Source organism: Myotis lucifugus, unplaced genomic scaffold (genome assembly GCF_000147115.1).
Source record: "Myotis lucifugus unplaced genomic scaffold, Myoluc2.0 scaffold_97, whole genome shotgun sequence".
In the NCBI taxonomy this organism is placed as follows: Eukaryota; Metazoa; Chordata; class Mammalia; order Chiroptera; family Vespertilionidae; genus Myotis; species Myotis lucifugus.
The window spans coordinates 3,576,400-3,593,993 of record NW_005871145.1 but is presented as its reverse complement, the minus strand read 5'-3'; the positions used below and the strand labels follow the sequence as shown (position 1 = coordinate 3,593,993).

Sequence of the window (17,594 nt, the reverse complement as noted above, 5' to 3'; positions counted from 1 at the left end):
GAGTTTGTTTGCTAGGCAACCCCAAAGAACAGAGCCCCACAGCTGAAGACAGCGGGAGTGAATCTGGGCCCCTTCTGCATGGCACATAGCTGCAGTGGACTGGGCTTAGGATAAACCCAGGACTCATCTGAGTAGTCCTATAATATGGTTACAGGATATCTGGCTCTGGATGACACTCAACTCCTGGCCACAAGAAACACCCCATGGAATCTCAACATGCCAAGAGGTCGCTGGTCACCCACAAGCAAGTGCCTCTTTCCACATCATGCTTACACCAAGATATCCATGCTTGCTCTTGGCTTCCAGCTGGGAAGAGCTGGCCTTGTGGATCAGCAGGTGTTAAAGAAAGGAAATTAACACCCACAGGTTGGTTCTACTTTGGTAGAGAGGGTGAGAGGTGCTGTCTGCCAGCTCCCATGGTATTTCCAGCCTGTTTGGAATAAATGAGGCTGCTTGAGGACATGAAAAGGGAAAGAGAAAGACAAGTTAATGTGAGCTCAGAATTTTAAAAAGAAGGAGGTGGAGGGTTAGCTTCCTACTGATCACTTAGGTAAAAACTGATGGAGTAGATAGGGCAGCAAGTCTTCTCAGAGTTTGTATAAGATTTCTAATTTAAATAAAATGGAGATTTGGCTGCTGTCTCCACTGGAAAAAAACGGGCTTTGACCTCACATTTGGCCTTTTCTTTCCTCATATCTCTTCTGTAGATTTCTATATTGTTGTGTCATTTGTTCTGTGGGTTGCAAAATATGTCAAAGCACATAGTAAGCATAACCTAAGAAGAGAGAAGTAAAAGGGTTCTGGCATTACAGTGGGTACTTTTAGATTAGAAGGCATCGTCAGCTGGCACCTTCAATATAAGCATTATTTCTAAAGGGCATACAACCACAGGACTTAAAAAGCTTTGAGATTACTCTAGGTCTAGGGAACCCTAGAGTACAGAAACCAAAGCACAAGGGGTCTCAATTTAGACATGTTGATGTTAGCTTTTTTTTTTTAATATAAATATTTTTCTTGATTTTAGAAAAAGAGGACAGGAAAGGGTTAGAGAGATAGAAACATTGATCAGCTAACTCCTGCATGTCCCCTACAGGGCCTGAAACCAGGGTTTGTGCCCTGACTGGGAATCGAACCTGACCTCTTGGATCATGGGTCAACGCTCAACCACTGAGCCAAATCAGCCAGGCTCTTGACATTTCTTCTTCAGGATGACGATGGGGAACATGTGGGAAACTGGTTAAGAAGTTAGAAGAATTTTAGGTTAACTTCTCCTAGCAGAGATGACAAGAGTCTGTTTATCTACATGAAGCTTAATGGACTTCTATTTTCTGTTGCAGAAACAGTGCAGGATGCTGAGCTCTCACAGCCAGCTTTGTGTTTATGCTTCTACTTTACCATTTAGCACAATGCCCACTGTCCTACAGCTATTTATTAGCATGATGGGCTTGCTCAGTAGATGAAAAGCTTATGGAGAGCAGAGATCATGTCTTTTTCACCTGGATACTATACCTAACAATAAACCATGTAAACAACAGAAACTCAGTAAGTGCTTATTGAGCCAAAAAGGCTAGTAGGACAACTAAATATTCTGTAAGTAATTACAAATTCATTCATTTTCCCCATTACTAATAACTCCAGATTAAGAGGAGTTATACACCAGCTTACCAGCACAAACACATCTTGGATTTCTAGTATGTGCAACCCCTAATGTGTTACCAAGTCATCTCTTCCCATTCCTCTGCCTCTGCTCCTAGCTTAATGAATTAATTTAGACCACTATTTCTCAAATTTTAAAGTGCACCAGGATCACTTAAAAGACTCATTAAAACACAAATTCCTGAGCCCCACAACCAAAGTTCCTGACACAGTGGGTCTGGGGTAGGGGCCAAAATGTGCATTTGTAACAAGTTCCCAAGTGATGCTAATGCTATTGGTCTAGGAACTACATGCTGAGATTCCCATGTTGCCATAGTTACATAGTTGTACTTGTTCTGTTAAGTGGATGCTTATTTCATCAGCATGGGTTCTGGTGGAGTACAGAAAAGGGTTTTTCAAATGCAAACTTTGTGACTCCTCTACTCCTCCCACCTTGGTGCCACTTAGGCAACAGTGAACACATTGGCTTGTCAAACTATCAACACAGGAACCTTCAGGTTACCATCTGTAGGTGTCACAGAGCACAAACTCCCAGTTTTTTTCAACTCGCTGAACATAGAAAGGGGAGACAGCCCTGCTTGGGACCCAGGAAGACCACCACTGGAGAAAAAGGCAGAACAGTGAGATATCAATAAAGAGATTGGCATAGCTCTCACACTGCCCCCCCCCAAAATGTATAATAACAATAAGAATTAACATCAATTGAACATTTGTATGCCAAAAAAAAATACTGTTCTAAGTGTCTCACATATATTAATTCATTTAATCTTCAAAACAATCCTATAAGCTAGAAACTATTTTTATACCCATTTTACAGATGAAAACAACAACACAGAGTCCTCCAAAAGGTAAAATAAATTAACCAAGATTACATTGCTAAGAAGTAGCAGAGCTCTAGCAGGTTTGGCTCAGTGGATAGAGTGTTGGCCTGCAAACTGAAGGATCCTAGGTTTGATTCCAGTCAAGGGCACATGCCCGGGTTGTGCGCTCGATCCACAGTAGGGGGCATGCAGGAGGCAGCCAATCAACGATTCTCACATCATTGACATCTCTATCTCTCTCTCCCCCTCTACCTTCCTCTCTGAAATCAATAAAAATATATTTTTTAAAAAGTAGCAGAATGATTATTTGAACCTGGACAGTCTGGCTCCAGAGCCCAAACTCTGCAATATTACAAATGGCAACTATCCTCCTCAAGCTCCACTTCCACTCCCTCATGCTCACAGACCCACTTGAAAGATGAATGGGGACACATTCAGAGTTTCTTCAAACTGTTCCAAAAGACGTAAGTCCCTGGTCCAAGCCCAGGTTTGAGTTGTGCCCCCTTAGCTATTCTATCAGGACTGGCAGTTAAAGTCTCAGGGGAATTATTAAAGTTTTAGTGGCAGGGCCAAAACAAAACATAGAAAGCAGGCCACTCCCTGGCTAGACTGTAAACTCCCTAAGGGCAGAACCATTTAATTCTTTTATAAGACCCAAGTGCCCTGGAAAATGCTAAGCCTTTAGAAAGTGCTACATACATTTCAAAGTGACAGTACAAAAAGGGTACAGGTGTAAAGCTTCCATGGGGAAAGATCAAGAGGAAATTTCCAGGAGGGAGAAAGGAGGATGGAGAAAGGCATATAAAAACGTAGTCACATAAAAAAAAAACCACAGAAAAAGAAAACCTTAGTCACATAACACAAAAGGAACAGAAATGTTCATGGGCCCAATAGTCTTCTGTAGGAAAGCCAAAGTAGCACATGCAATTCAGCTTAGAAACTGGGCCCCAGTTTCTCAATAAGCACACCTCTCACTAGCAGTGTGTAGTATATGGCATATGGACATGTAGTAAACAGTTTAGGTGAAGAGGACATTGATGCTCCAGTGGTTGGTAGACACCAAATAAGTAATATAAGTAAAAGGCCTTGAGTGCTATAAGGCTCTCTGGGAGGAGTGATGCATTTACTTCTGTTTCCCAGGCAACCAAGCCAGCCCCCTTATCGCCTTCACTCTCATCACTGGAGCAGAATGAAAGGTACTTGAGTTAATTATTAAAGCAGCACTAGCTAGTACCACCACCAAAAATTGTCCATTTATCTGGGATTTATAAACAGCCATCTTACTTGATGTTGAGTTGGAATGTGCCACTCATTTTACTTGCCTGGCTACTGGATAAGAGAGAGGCACAGAACATGCAGATAAAGGGTCCAACACCAGAATTATTATTCATTTCTGTCCATACTCATTTAAGTATAACATGATACCCTTTAATTGTGTCCACTACTATTCATCTTACCCAGATTTGCCAGTTCAAGTGAAGATCTGATATACAGTAATTAAGTAGTCTGTTGTATTAGAGACCTATGATATTAAGTTGAAAAACCAGGCTAATTCCTAAAAGTTGGCAAGCCCAAGGCCCCAATGCCCACCTAGTTGGCCAAAATAGATTAGACAGGGCTCCTGGAAGTAATTCCCTAAAGTACCAGGGAAGTGGGGACATCTAAGAGAGGACTTGTGTTTCTAAAAGAGATAAGAGGGGCAAAAGATATAAAAAAATAAAGTTAACAAGGAAAAGTCAATTCTTGCAAAAGAGGTAGGTCTGTCTTACCCACACAGGCAACAAACAGAAGGATGCCTGGACAATGAAAATACATAAGAAATCAACAACACAAGAAAATTTAAGAAATTCAAAAGTATGTGAAAAACTGAAGAACATACTCCTAAAACACTCCTAAAATATACTTTGTAGAGTTCCATTAGCTTTAAATGTATTTATACCTCTTTAAGTACAGGTTCAGAATGTGTATTGTCTACTGGATCAAAAAAGAAATCTAAGAGAAATTAGAATGGCTGAGCACAAAGCCATTGCTAGCCCAGGACACTCGACCAGGCCCCAATGACCTGTGGCTAGGAACAAGAAAACACTGACACTTCCCATTGGTTTTAATCAAAATACTCAATTAAGTACATCAGGCCAACCATCTGCTGGGAGCAGATGCTCATTAGGATGAAAGTCAAAAAGATTAGGCAGGCCAGATATCTAATACCCTACATTACCCAGGTCCCAAGCCTTCAGAAGATTTTTGTTCTTCCAGTAATTACCAGGAATATGTCAAATGCCAGGGCTTCTCATTTCAGTTTCATGAACCTCAAACATGCAGGAAAATATTATAAGCTTAACATTTTGGCAGATACTCCCTACTTGAACTCAGTTAAAACATGGCACAAGCCGAAACCGGTTTGGCTCAGTGGATAGAGCGTCGGCCTGCGGACTGAAAGGTCCCAGGTTCGATTCCGGTCAAGGGCATGTACCTGGGTTGCAGGCACATCCCCAGTGGGAGATGTGCAGGAGGCAGCTGATCGATGTTTCTCTCTCATCGATGTTTCTAACTCTCTATCTCTCTCCCTTCTTCTCTGTAAAAAATCAATAAAATATATTTAAAAAAAAAAAAAAAAAACATGGCACAGAAGACAGAACAGAGTTGTTATAAGTCAGACAGACCAACCTGGTTTAAAGTTCCAGGACTACTACCTCTCACTGTGTTATACTGTACAAGTGACATAACTTCTCTGAACCTCAGTTTTCTTCCCTGTAGAATGGAAATGCGCCATCTACTTCACAGGGTTGTAACAGTGATTAAAGGAGATAATGATTGGGAAAGCACTTAGAACAGTACCTAGCTCATAGTAGGCAGCATTAACTTCACTTCCTTCTTTATTATCAGTTGCTGTTATGACAGAGCTAGAGCTGTCTGCTAAAAAGTCAGCAGGGGGAGCTCTTCAGATTTTAGTGTGTTTCCCCCAAAAAATACCTGGTAGTGTTCAGTGGCTTTAAATGTATTTATACCTCTTTAAGTACAGGTTCAGAATTTACATTCTGAAGAAGGGGCATGAGGTGGGTTGATAGGTACTGGAGGCCATCAGGAACCTACAGAATTGTGGGGAATGGATCAAGATAGGTAGAAGAGACAAACATTCACAGACTATCAAAACACTTCTCTGTAGTAGGCTCTTATGGGAGGAAGTGGGAAGAATGGACCTTAATTTTCTACAAATCCATTTTTGTTGATGATTTTGAATGGCTTTGGCTAGGGTCCACTGGAGACTCATTTGCCACCAAAGTACTGGTCATGCCTCCTAAAATTACAGGTGTTTATATGCTTTTGTCCTGCAGGTCTGTCAAATTTCCATGCTTCAAAAAGCCACTTTGCAAAAAGCCACTCACCACACAAAGTCTTGCTTTATGTTTGGAGCTAAGCAAACAGCGAGATTGAGACATGGCCAACCACCTAGACTTTGAGCTATAGGAGGGCAGGGGTCATATTCACTCTGGTAGCCTAGAACAGTACCTGGCACATGGGTGCAGAACAAATATCTGCTGAACATAATTATTCTGAGACCATCACAACCTCATTCCAAATCATACAAGAGGAAGTACCTTACCATAAAAATTGAGAGTGCTTACTGCTAAAAGGCCATTATTATATCAGTGATATTACAAGCTCACAAGTTTAATAAAACATCTGTGTCTAGGAGGGCACAAAGGCTCGGGGAAAGGGCTGTTACATAATAAGATTTTCCTCAGCAAGCACCACTGTATTCATAGAAAGCTATGTCTAAAAGCCACTTAAAATACAGGCATACTTCATTTTACTGTGCTTAGTTTGCTTTATTATGCTTCACAGATGTTGCCCCCTTTTAAAAAAAAATAAGTTAAAGTCACGACCCTCTACCAACAAAAGATTACAACTCACTTTATTAAGGTGGTCTGAAATTAAACCACAATATTTACAAGGTATGTACACCTATAGAGGAACTAAAATGAATAAGAAAAACCCTGAAGATCAGCAAGTTCCCTGGGGGTGTTTTCTCTGTTCCAGAGTAAGATCCTGGAAAAAGAATGCTATTTTGATGCTTTGTCCTTTAAAGTAACTGTGGGGAGGCAGATTAGGAATCTCTGGAGTCCCAATGCCTGGTTCAGTTCTGGCTCTTCTACCAGCTTCATTACGCTGGGTAAGTCAACCTTCTAGGCTTTTAGTTTTCTTTACTGTTAGATAACAGCACTCATCTCATAGGATTACTGTGAGAGATGAAATTACTGGGAAAAAGCACTTAAATCACTCCCTATTGCCCTGACCAGTTTGGCTCAGTGGCCAGAACATCAGCCTGTGGACTGAAGAGTCCCTGGTTCGATTCTGGTCAGGGGCGTGTACCTTGGTTGCCGGCACATCCCCAGTGGGGGGTGTGCAGGAGGCAGCTGATGGATGATTCTCTCTCATGGATGTTTCTAACTCTCTATCCCTCTCCCTTCCTCTCTGTAAAAAAAATCAATAAAATATATTTTTTTAAAAATAAATAAATCACTCCCTATGGTTTGGTATACAGCAAGCACTCAATGTTAGGCTTTCTTTGGTTGCTGCTGTTGTTGTTATTGGGCTTTTCTCAACAGAAGTAAAAGGTAAGACAACTGTCAATAAAAACTGGAGAGACATCCAAATATCTACAAATAATGAAGGCTTTTAAGAAAAGGGCAATGGGCACTCTGTAACATGTATCTTGAGAGGATGGGAGAAGCTAGTTTAATTATGAATGGAAACCATCTGCTAATCTAATTCAGGAGTGAGATTCTTAAAAAATCTAGATTTCCTTCCCCTCATGGCCCTTTGTATCTTTGTTAGAGAATGTTTCTTAATAGAAAAAACTGGCTGCTGGAACACAACCCCAATATTCAAATGTATCCATAAGTGAAATTGGGTCACTTGGGGTCAGACCTCTGGGCATAAAGTAAGGAACAGAAAGTGAAGGTAGAGTTATTAAATCAAAAGAAGAAAAAACAACATACAGCTGTTCCAAAAAAACTAAATGCCAGGAAACAGAGATTTCTCCAGCAGTAGAGGAGCAGGGGGTGCTGTGTGGGGTGGTGGAGGCAGATGTCTGGAACAAAGAAGGGTGGAGAAGAGCTCCATAGTGCTGTCTGGCAGCAAGTGATTATCTGCCAGCGAAGAGCTTCTACATGTCCCCACCCGAAGCGACAAGCAAGAAGCAGAGCCATGGGATCTGTTTACAACTTGGGCCAGAAACCCCTCAGATGAGGCTGTCAGTAGACCATGGTGTAGTATGCTTCCGGCCACGCCTGGGCCTACGAAGTCCTGGTCTCCAACAGAGAAAGCACAAATATTACTGGGAATTCTAGGTCTTGACCTTTAGTCAAGGATACTGCTCAGGGGAGGCCAGATCCCATGCCTTTCAGCTGTCATAGCAGCTTCATTAGAAATCACCTTCTCACCCTAGCTGGTTTGGCTCAGTGGATAGAGCGTCGGCCTACAGACTAAAGGGTCCCAGGTTCGCCCTGACCGGTTTGGCTCAGTGGATAGAGCATTGGCCTGCGGACTCAAGGGTCCCGGGTTCGATTCTGGTCAAGGGCATGTGCCTTGGTTGCAGGCACATCCCCAGTGGGGAGTGTGCAGGAGGCAGCTGATTGATGTTTCTCTCTCATTGATGTTTCTAGCTCTCTGTCCCTCCCCTTTCCTCTCTGTAAAAAATCAATAAAATATATTTTAAAAAAATAAAAAATAAAAAAAAAAAATAAAGGGTCCCAGGTTCGATTCTGGTGAAGGGCACATACTTTGGTTGTAGGCTCCTCCCAGGCGTGGGCCCTGGTCAGGGCTCGTGCAGGAGGCAACCAATTGATGTGTTTCTCTCACATCGATATTTCTCTCTGTCTTTCCCTCTCTCTAAAAATCAATGGAGCCCAACCAGCATGGCTCAGTGGTTGAGCATTGACCTATGAGCCAGGAGGTCATGGTTCGATTCCCGGTCAGGGCACATGCCCAGGTGGTGGGCTCGATCCCCAGTGTGTGGGGTGCAGGAGGCAGCCAATCAATGATTCTCTTGTCATCATTGATGTTTCTCTCTCTCCCTCTTCCTTGCTCTCTGAAATTAAAAAAAAGAAAAGTCACATTCTCCCACCTGACAGTGCCACTGGCTCACATACAGATCCCTACCTTTAACCTTCATGTGGCCTAGATTTTCCAAAACGTAAGCATTGCTTATGAAAGATATACTTTAAAAAAAAAGTAAAGATATATTTAAATGCCCTGACTTTAAAAAATATTTTATTGATTTTAGAGAGAGGAAGGGAGAGTGAAAAATGGGATGACACTCAACCAACTGAACCACACTGGCCAGGGCATGACTTGATTTTTATACCTTTTATGCCTTCACATACATAAATTACAAGTTGGCAGTGGACATGATGGGAAGGGAGGAAAAGAGTGTGATGGAGAAATAACCTTTGTCAGGAAAAAAAAAAGAATTCTGCTAGCTTCTTCTTCAGACTGCCCAGAAGCAGCAGCACACACTGTGTCTCAGAGCCCAGTTGCACCATGCATCTTAGTCCCTGTCACTAAGCTATTCAGCCACATAAAACTGCGTCTTCTGTTCTGTGGAGATTTCTGAGCCAGCTCTATGGGTCTCTCCTCCTTTCTTGGAAGATTCCACAGTGTCTGGAAACACCATGTGCTGCCAGTAGCAAAGGGTAGGAGAGGTGTGCATTAAGCCCCTAATTAAATCACAGGCTCTGGCTCAGGAGTATCTCACCAACTGAAACTTGAATAAGACACTGCTACCATTCAATAGCCAGAATTTAATTGCTAAATTATGAGAGAAAAAAAATGGTTTAAATGGGAGGGGGAATTTGAAAGATGTTTGAAGGAAGTAGAAATATGCAAGAGAAACAGTTTTCTTTAATCTTGTAGTTTCTAGCCTTGAAATAAGGAACTGAGTACAATACCTCAAAACAGAGATTTTGTCCAGGTGGCAAGATGCTGTCAAATCAATATAAGTAAAGGAGGGGAAAGTTTTACCTGGCTCCCTGCCACTTCAAATTTTCATAATCCAAAGAAACATTTCCTTACCTGCCAGGACCCTGTTAACAGAAGAGTGAGTAGCCAAGCCAGGCTGTCCACGTTCATGAAAAATCCCAGCATAAGGCAAGTACTCAGGCAGCAAGAAACGCCTACAAGAAGGAATCACATGTGAAAAGCCTACTAAAGACAACCATAAAACAAGGGAGATATACTATGAATCAATGCTAACGAATCCACTAGACCCGTGGTCGGCAAACTGCGGCTCGCAAGCCACATGCGGCTCTTTGGCCCCTTGAGTGTGGCTCTTCCTAAGCCTTAGGAGTACCCTAATTCAGTTAATAACAATGTACCTACCTATATAGTTTAAGTTTAAGAAATTTCAATCGTTGTACTGTTGATATTTGGCTCTGTTGACTAATGTGTTTGCCGACCACTGCACTAGACCTAGGAATCCACAGAAGCTCGGAGTCGAGTAAAAATTCCTAGGATTTGTACGTTCACAGAATTGTACCTCCTTCTTGATCTTTCTTCTAAAGTTCCCCAGGGCTTTTATTCTTGAACAGGATGCTCCCACCACCACTATTCTATCTCTTTTTACTGTGGCCAATCATCTCCTGTCAAGTCTTTAGGTGGCAGGGCTGGATCATAGGCTCACTAGAAAGTAATTCCAGATATGGACAGTCCAAAGATCAAAAAGTAGGTTTAAAAACTAAATCCAGGCTTTCATAAAGGCTCCTTCATAAAAGTCTCTCATAAAGACTAACTACCCAGTTCTTACCTTGGTACAAAGCGTCCCAGTGAAGGTGCAGACATCCGGGCGTTGCGTGGAGCTCGGTGCCTGGATCTGTCACCATTGTCCCTGGAGGAAACAAAAAGACTGCACATAAGAGAGTCACTAAAGCAGAATCAGCCACCAGCCCAAAAGACCAGCATCCCCCAAACTAAATTCCTACACCTGGGGGAAGACCCCAGAGAAATCAGTGATCTGTTTGCTTACTAATTTGGGTGGCACATTCATATACTCTATTTCTGGAGTACCTCAACTAAATGATCCAGGAGCATTTGTTTCAGTAAGGAGGAGTATAGGGAGCAGCTATAGGGTCAAGCCTCGGACTGACCTGTAGCAGAGTCACATACAAGTCTCAGCTTGGAGGGCAGAGCCCTCCCAGCACAATTAAGCTTGACCTTATAGTCCTCACTTGTTCCTAGGTAGCTAATGGGCTGTGGGAAGTGCAGCAAGTGCTGCCAAAACAAGGCTTGAGTAATGAAATAGATGTGAAACTCTCTCGCAAGAATAATGTAAACATGTGGAACACTCCCCTTGTTTTGCTTTGTGTGATGTGACTATAAAATAAAGCTTCAGCTTACAGGCTGTGTCACTGTTTCCTCATCGAGACACAGTGATCCTACCTTGCCCCAACTGTATTCTCTTGTCTGTCTTTTTTACCTTCACCACCCTTCCTCAGGTTCACCCCTGGCCATGCTGGACGCAGTTGAGGAGAAAGGTTTTTCTTAAATTAATGTGATCTCTGAGCTTTGCTGCTTCTGAAACTGAAGCCAGGTTTAGATCTTCTAAAGGATCTGGAATGGATACTTTTTTCTAAGTTGAAAGATAAAGGGAAATTTTGGCTTTTGGGGATCTTGAAGGAAGAAAACTTCCCTCATCAATTTCATCCCAAAAATGGTTATCTTTCAATGAATCTGTTTAGGTCCTTGGTGTGAAAAAAAACACTAATAAGTGAAAAAAAGACACTAAGTAGTCCTTTCTTTTAAAGGCTGAAAAATGGATAATGACAAAGAATTATTTGACAATACAAATATGTCAGGTCAGTTGAGTAAAAAGAACAAAGTATAGGTGTTTTCTTTACAGTCTGTAATAACCACCATTTATAAAATATCTACTAAATTCTAATACAAAGGTTATTAATATGTTATCCCATTTAATACTTTTAGCTATTCCATAAGATATTATTAGCTCTGTTTTACAGATAAAGAAACTAAGGACCAGAGAGATAATTGCCCAAAGTCACACAACTAGTAAGTGGCTGAGGCGGGATTTAAGGAAGATCTGACTCTGAAGCCCTTGCTCATTGCACTGTACTTCACTGCTTCCTACAAGAAAAGAGAGGGCAGAGACTTCACGTGGCTTAGTTTCCAAAGCATCAAAGGAACAACAAGCCAAAGGGCACTGGCTGGCCCAAGCAGTTAATTAGCTGCTTAACCAAACTCCACAAAATAAATGAACCTCTGAGAGACTGATTAATAAGATCATCTTCAAACTGGCCCTGGAACCAAAATTAAGACAACACTTTGGCTTTCAAATGGACCACTGGGTGCTTTACAAGCCAGAAACAAAAGCCTAAGGAAGGTTTTCATATCTTGGTGGAATTGGATGCTGAACATTTAAAGACAAATCAATACCAGGGATACTGGAAGCTGAACCATTAAAAGTCAACACTTGGTTTTTATTTTCCCAAAAGAAAAAGCATACTATGGTTTTCTCTACATACATTCCGTTGATTTAAAATTCTATAGATCAAGGAAGAGGCAGAAGAGAGACAAGATATATATACTAGTATATGAAAATTAATACATACATATATACGTGATAGCTCAATTTTGAAATAAAACGTATTGTAATAAACACTGCCTATAATTATTAAAAAATGTGTGTATATTTTTGGGGGACACCATATATATATATATATATATCTATATATATATGTGTGTGTGTGTGTGTGTGTGTGTATATATATGAAAATAAGAATGAGATCAGCAGCTCAGATACAAGCAAACAAACATCATCTCAATCTGATGGTTACATTAGGCATCATTACACTGGGTAGCTCAGTTTCTTAGAGCACTGCCTTGATATGCCAAGGTTGCAGATTCGATCCCCAGTCAGGGCACATAAGTGAGTGGAGATGTATTTGCTGGTCCTCAGCTTAACATCTTAACTAATGATGGAGGAGGAACTAAGTAGCATCTCAATAAAATGTAGAAATGACTTCAAACTGACAGTGCTCAGAACCCTAGCAAAGGAGAAATGGCAGAATAGGACCCAGAATGATCAGAAAAAGGTGAAACGCGGTAAACACACAAATGAAATGATGCTGCCTATGGGAGAAAAACAAAGACATCTAAGAGACAACAGCCTATAACAAAAACAGCTCAAGCATTTACTGACCAGAAAAACCTTAAAAACAGAAATGGGTACGGTGTCAAAGGTTTTATAGTCTAAAAAGAAGGGAGAATTCAGAAATAATAAGGAGTTGAGATGGGGAAACAAATTTCAACACATAGGATATTTGCGGAGGGTTGGAGGAGGGGTGGCTTACTAGTAGAAGGAGGGGACAGGAAGATTGGTAAAAGTTCCAAGAAAAAAGCAAAGGAATTAAAAGTACTTAAAAAATAATGTTGTTTTTAGAAAACTACACAGACTCTGCCACTCACTTCAGTGCTAGTACAAGATCAACATGAAGCATGGCTCCATAAGATGAAGGAGGCAAAACTGGTCAGACAGAGACAGTATGAGTGAATTGGAAGTTGTTTTATAGATGAACAGTGGAAAAAAGAAAGATACAGAGAGGGTTTATCTTAGAAACAGAGGAGAGTGCTAAATACTGAGGCCTAACATAGTTCATGCCCTTTCAAGGGGAGCTTAAATAAAATAAACAACAATGGTGAAGACCATGCCCCGGCCAGTGTTGCTAAGTGGTAAAAGCACTGGCCCATCCACTGAGGGGTCACAGGTTTGATTCCTGGTCAAGGGCACGTACCTGGGTTGTGAGTTCCTGCCCCAGTTTAGGCGCATGCAGGAGGCAAGCAGACAATGTGTCTCTCACGTTGATGTTTCTCTCTCTCTCTCTCCCCTCACACCCTCCCTTCCACTCTCTCTAAAAAAGCAATGGAAAAAATATCCTCTGTTGAGGATTAACAAAAACAAACAAACACAATAAAGGTGAAGATCAGAGTGATCAGAGTGCTGGTGCTTTTCCTCCACCACAGGAGGACTTTCCCACCAAAACACTTGCAGGGAGACACCAGAGAAATCCTCATCAATTTCATCAACCAGAAGCTAGAAACTGCCTTTAAGCCAGCAGGATAGATGCTGACTGAGTTATTAATGGCTTTCCCAGTTGTTGAACTCTATGCATCTCTGATTAACTCTCCAAGGGGTATTTGAGGAAGAGAGAGAGAAAATGTAAGATTTTCTTGTAAAATATTTTATAAGGGAAAAACACCCTTCAAACAATCAAGCATCTAAGACAAGTACTGAATACAAGAAAAATATATCTCTGGAACAAGAGAGAAACGCAGCAGCAACCTCTGCTAAATGCCAGGGATTAATTGCCTGAGAAAGGCTATAATTTAAAAATACACCTACAGACTTCTGTCTGAGTCCTGACCAGACAGTCAGGTTGTCATTACTCCTCAGTGACAAATGACTCTGACTCGGGCCTTTATAAATGAAGTTCTTGCAGCAAATAGTTCAAAAGGCCATTGTCCTCTTGACAATACACACATGATTTTGCTGAAAATTAGACTATTAAAAAAATACTTGTCGGTCCGTGTGGTTCAGTGGCGGAGCATCAACCTAGGAATGAGGAGGTCACAGTTCAATCCTAGCCAGGGCACATACCCAGGTTTCAGGATCAATCCCCAGTAGGAGGTGTGCAGAAGGCAGCCAATCAATGATTCTCTCTCTCATCATCACTGATGTTTCTATCTCTCTCTTCCTCTCTCTGAAATCAATAAAAACATACTTAAAACAAAGAAAGAAAAAGTGTGCAGTAATAAAGTATGTTTGTTTAAAAATATATATACTTGTTTCTCTATGCTCTTTTGCTTCTCCTCAATCTTCAGACAAAAGAAGGCCTGTTTGGAATTCCTGTCCCTGGATGGCAGTGATCTTGGACAAGACCTTTCCTTACCTGGGTGCTATGAGGAACTGAGGCCCCAGTCTCTAGTGCCAGACTGTGCATACATGCAAGTGCTTAGATTTCTGGGGGCAGGGCACAGTCCCAGCCGAAACATTCACAGGGGACACCTAAGAGCATAGGTCTCTTGGAACGACAAAGCCTTAATTTTTCTCCAAGGAATAGTGACACAACAGATAATTACTATTAACAAATTCCTCTCCTTGCTTATTCTACCTTCAATTTTATTGCATACATTATGAAAATCATATTCCTATTGTGCATTTTATGTTAAAAAATACATGTATCTTTAAGGGTTATGTCCTCCTTTCCCCCTTCTTCTGTCTTGAGTGTTTAATTCTTTCCTTCTGTATTTTCCCATTCTAAACCCAGGCACAATCCAGACACAGTCCATTTTCTTTCTCTTTTGCATTCTTCATAATAAATATTCATATATATTTTACTTGCACAGAAAGAGTACTAATTCTAAAACTGCCAAACAATATTATGTTTCTAAGCAATAGGCTCAAAATCCTCAGTAAAGAGCTAGACTTCAGGTAGGCATATATTTTATAAATATTTAGGGGCGCTACAGGTACCAGATATCCTATTTCTAATCCTCATGAAGTCTCCCTCACTTTCCTGAGACTTTTCATTATTCTATGTCTGCTGCGTGTAAGGGAAATTCTCCTAAGATAGTTAACTCCAACAAAGATCCAAGAACTTTAGTGCTAAAAGAAACTTCAGAGTTAATCTAATCTCATTGAACTGATCAGACATTGAGGCCCAGACTGGGCAAGGGACTTGCCCAAGGACAAACAACAAATCACAAGCTCAGCCAAAACTAGAACCCAGGATTGTCCCCTAGTCAACAGCCATCAGTGCTCATGTGTTCTCGCCTGTACTTGCCCACAGCTTTCGAACTGGTTTTCCTGCATCCACATACTTGTCACTTCAGTTCACCCTAACCAGTGCTGTCAGTTAGCCTAACATACATATTGACTAATGGATGTCCCAGACAAAAATAAAGTAAAAACTTCTTAGCCAGGTCCAAAATAGTTCACTTTTCTGATCTTCTCCCTCATATTATAAACACTCCATAGCTCTATTCAGGGTCCTCAAATAAACCCTGTAAATCTCCTATCTCTGGGCTTTTTGTTTAAGCTACCCCCTTTCTAGAATCTCCTTCCCTAGCCCCATCCTCCACCTCAATTCATCTAAGTGGTATGCAGCCTTCACACCCAGCTGAAATCCATGAAGCCTTCTCTCAGCTCCCCAAATCCTCTCCCCCAACACTGTCCTGTACTTCAGTGGTATCTGTTACAGTCTATCTTGCAAGTCACTTATGTAAAAATCCGCTCATATTATTCCATAGCCTACAACTCTTCAAGGGTTCCCTCTCACCTACGGAATAAAGTTCACCCCCCTTGCAAGGCACAGAAGGCTCTCTAAGATCTGGGACTACTTTAACTCTCCAGGCTCGTCTGCCACATATCTTGTACTTTACAGTCTAGCCATACTAATCAACAAGGGAATTCCTGAAATATTCCATGCCGTTTCATGTTTCTATGACTGTGTTTATTTACCTTTCTCCTAAGTATAACTAGAGAAAGGTCCTATTTCAAGACTTAAATATTTCTCTTCTGTAAGCCCACCCTGTAAAAACAATCAGCCACCACAAAAATCAAGTAAATGAAATTATTTAAAACTCTCTGGTAAAAAGGAAGGGAACAGTTTCTTATCTCGTCACATTTTAAGAACTATTTCTTAACTTTCTGTACAATACCACCACTCAACAAATGTAGTTAGTTGACTGATTCCCAATCATTGCTTTAGCAGGTTCTAGCAACGTTACAGTGTTTCCTTAGAGTCTCTCTTGCACTTCTAATATTAAAGAGCCTATTTTTGTAAGTCAAGGGAAGAGACAAAAGCAACTGTTTCGAAATAGACAACATCTCCCTCTGAAGATTTACCCTTCCCTTTCTTGGCTACAAGTTATATATTTGCTATTAGTAGTCACTGACTCCCCCAGGGGTCCTAGAAATTCTGGGCATAGAAGAGAGAGCAGGAGCAACTACTACCAAGGACATATCTGGCTTTGCTCTACTGGAATTCCCAGCCACAGGATCTTGAAGTATGAGTCTCACAAAGCTGTCAGATTTCGATGACAGATGATAGGAGTAGTATGACCTGATTTCTAACATATTTTCTTTGTCATGGCTCAACTAAATTTCTGTTATGCCAAAAGGGCAGATGGAGAATATAACATTCCGAACTAAAGACAAGCAACTTCCCCTATGCCACACCCAATTGGAAGGCAGAGCTGAGTGACAGCCTTCAGAACACCCCTCAACTACATCATATACCAAGAAGACCTTTTAATGACTTCTTTGCCAGAAGGTGTCTAGCAAGGGGACCATAAAAGGAGAAGTCCTGGCTGGAGGATGCTCCCCTATACATGTGTATATTGTACTACAGCATGTCAAACTGAGAAACAGGAACCCATCTTGGGCCCAGAAATGACTGTCATTCTCAAACAAAACGTTTTTGCACATTAGATCACAATATGGATTTCTGGGTAAAGGGAGCCAGATAATTAGAAGAATTAAGAAAATAAATATAATAGACCTAAAGAGATTTCATCATGAGGCTGAAAGACTAGAATTCTCACCGAGATGTTTTTCCAGTGTACAGCCTAGTGTCACAACTGTGGATGTAGCATTTGTTCTTTCCTGTGCTAGCAACAATTAAGTTGAGAATGTCAACTGTAAATAAAAAATTAAAATAAAAAAGATTGAGTGCAACTACCTAGTGGCTGGTATGTGTGGTGGAAATATTTGTGACTAATCTAATCTGAAGGTTCTGTAGTTCTGTCATGAGCTCAGGTATCTCTTTTGCCTTAGAAGGTGAAGCACTTACTGTCAGAAAGGAAGGACATGAGCTAGGGATGATTCTGGGATCATTAAATACATTTAGAGTAACAGATAAGACGTGGAAGGGGCAAGGATAGCTGAAGCAATAGTCATACAGTCACATACAGTCATATACTGTACACTACCTCTTTTATGGACTTTAGCAACTACTGGGACATAGCGCTTAATCTGGGCTTCACCCAAGCCTCCCTCTTTCAAAGGGATAGTAAAAGTGAAAATGGGAATTTGCCGTATGG

General features: G+C 41.1%; 1 protein-coding gene across 18 annotated transcripts in view; it reads right to left on the bottom strand.

The window, feature by feature from the left end:
• AMBRA1 (autophagy and beclin 1 regulator 1) overlaps positions 1-17,594 on the bottom strand; it is a 163,077-nt gene that overhangs the window by 76,780 nt on the left and 68,703 nt on the right. For all 18 annotated transcript variants that reach the window (XR_002830070.1, XR_002830067.1, XR_002830068.1 and 15 more), the window contains 2 exons: positions 10,285-10,365; positions 9,555-9,655 (listed from right to left, as the gene is read on the bottom strand). Coding sequence is in view for 14 of the 18 variants with exons in the window: in XM_023756649.1 (XP_023612417.1) it covers positions 9,555-9,655; positions 10,285-10,365 (182 nt within the window). In the remaining 4 variants the exon portion in view is untranslated. The remainder of the gene's footprint in view (positions 1-9,554; positions 9,656-10,284; positions 10,366-17,594) is intronic.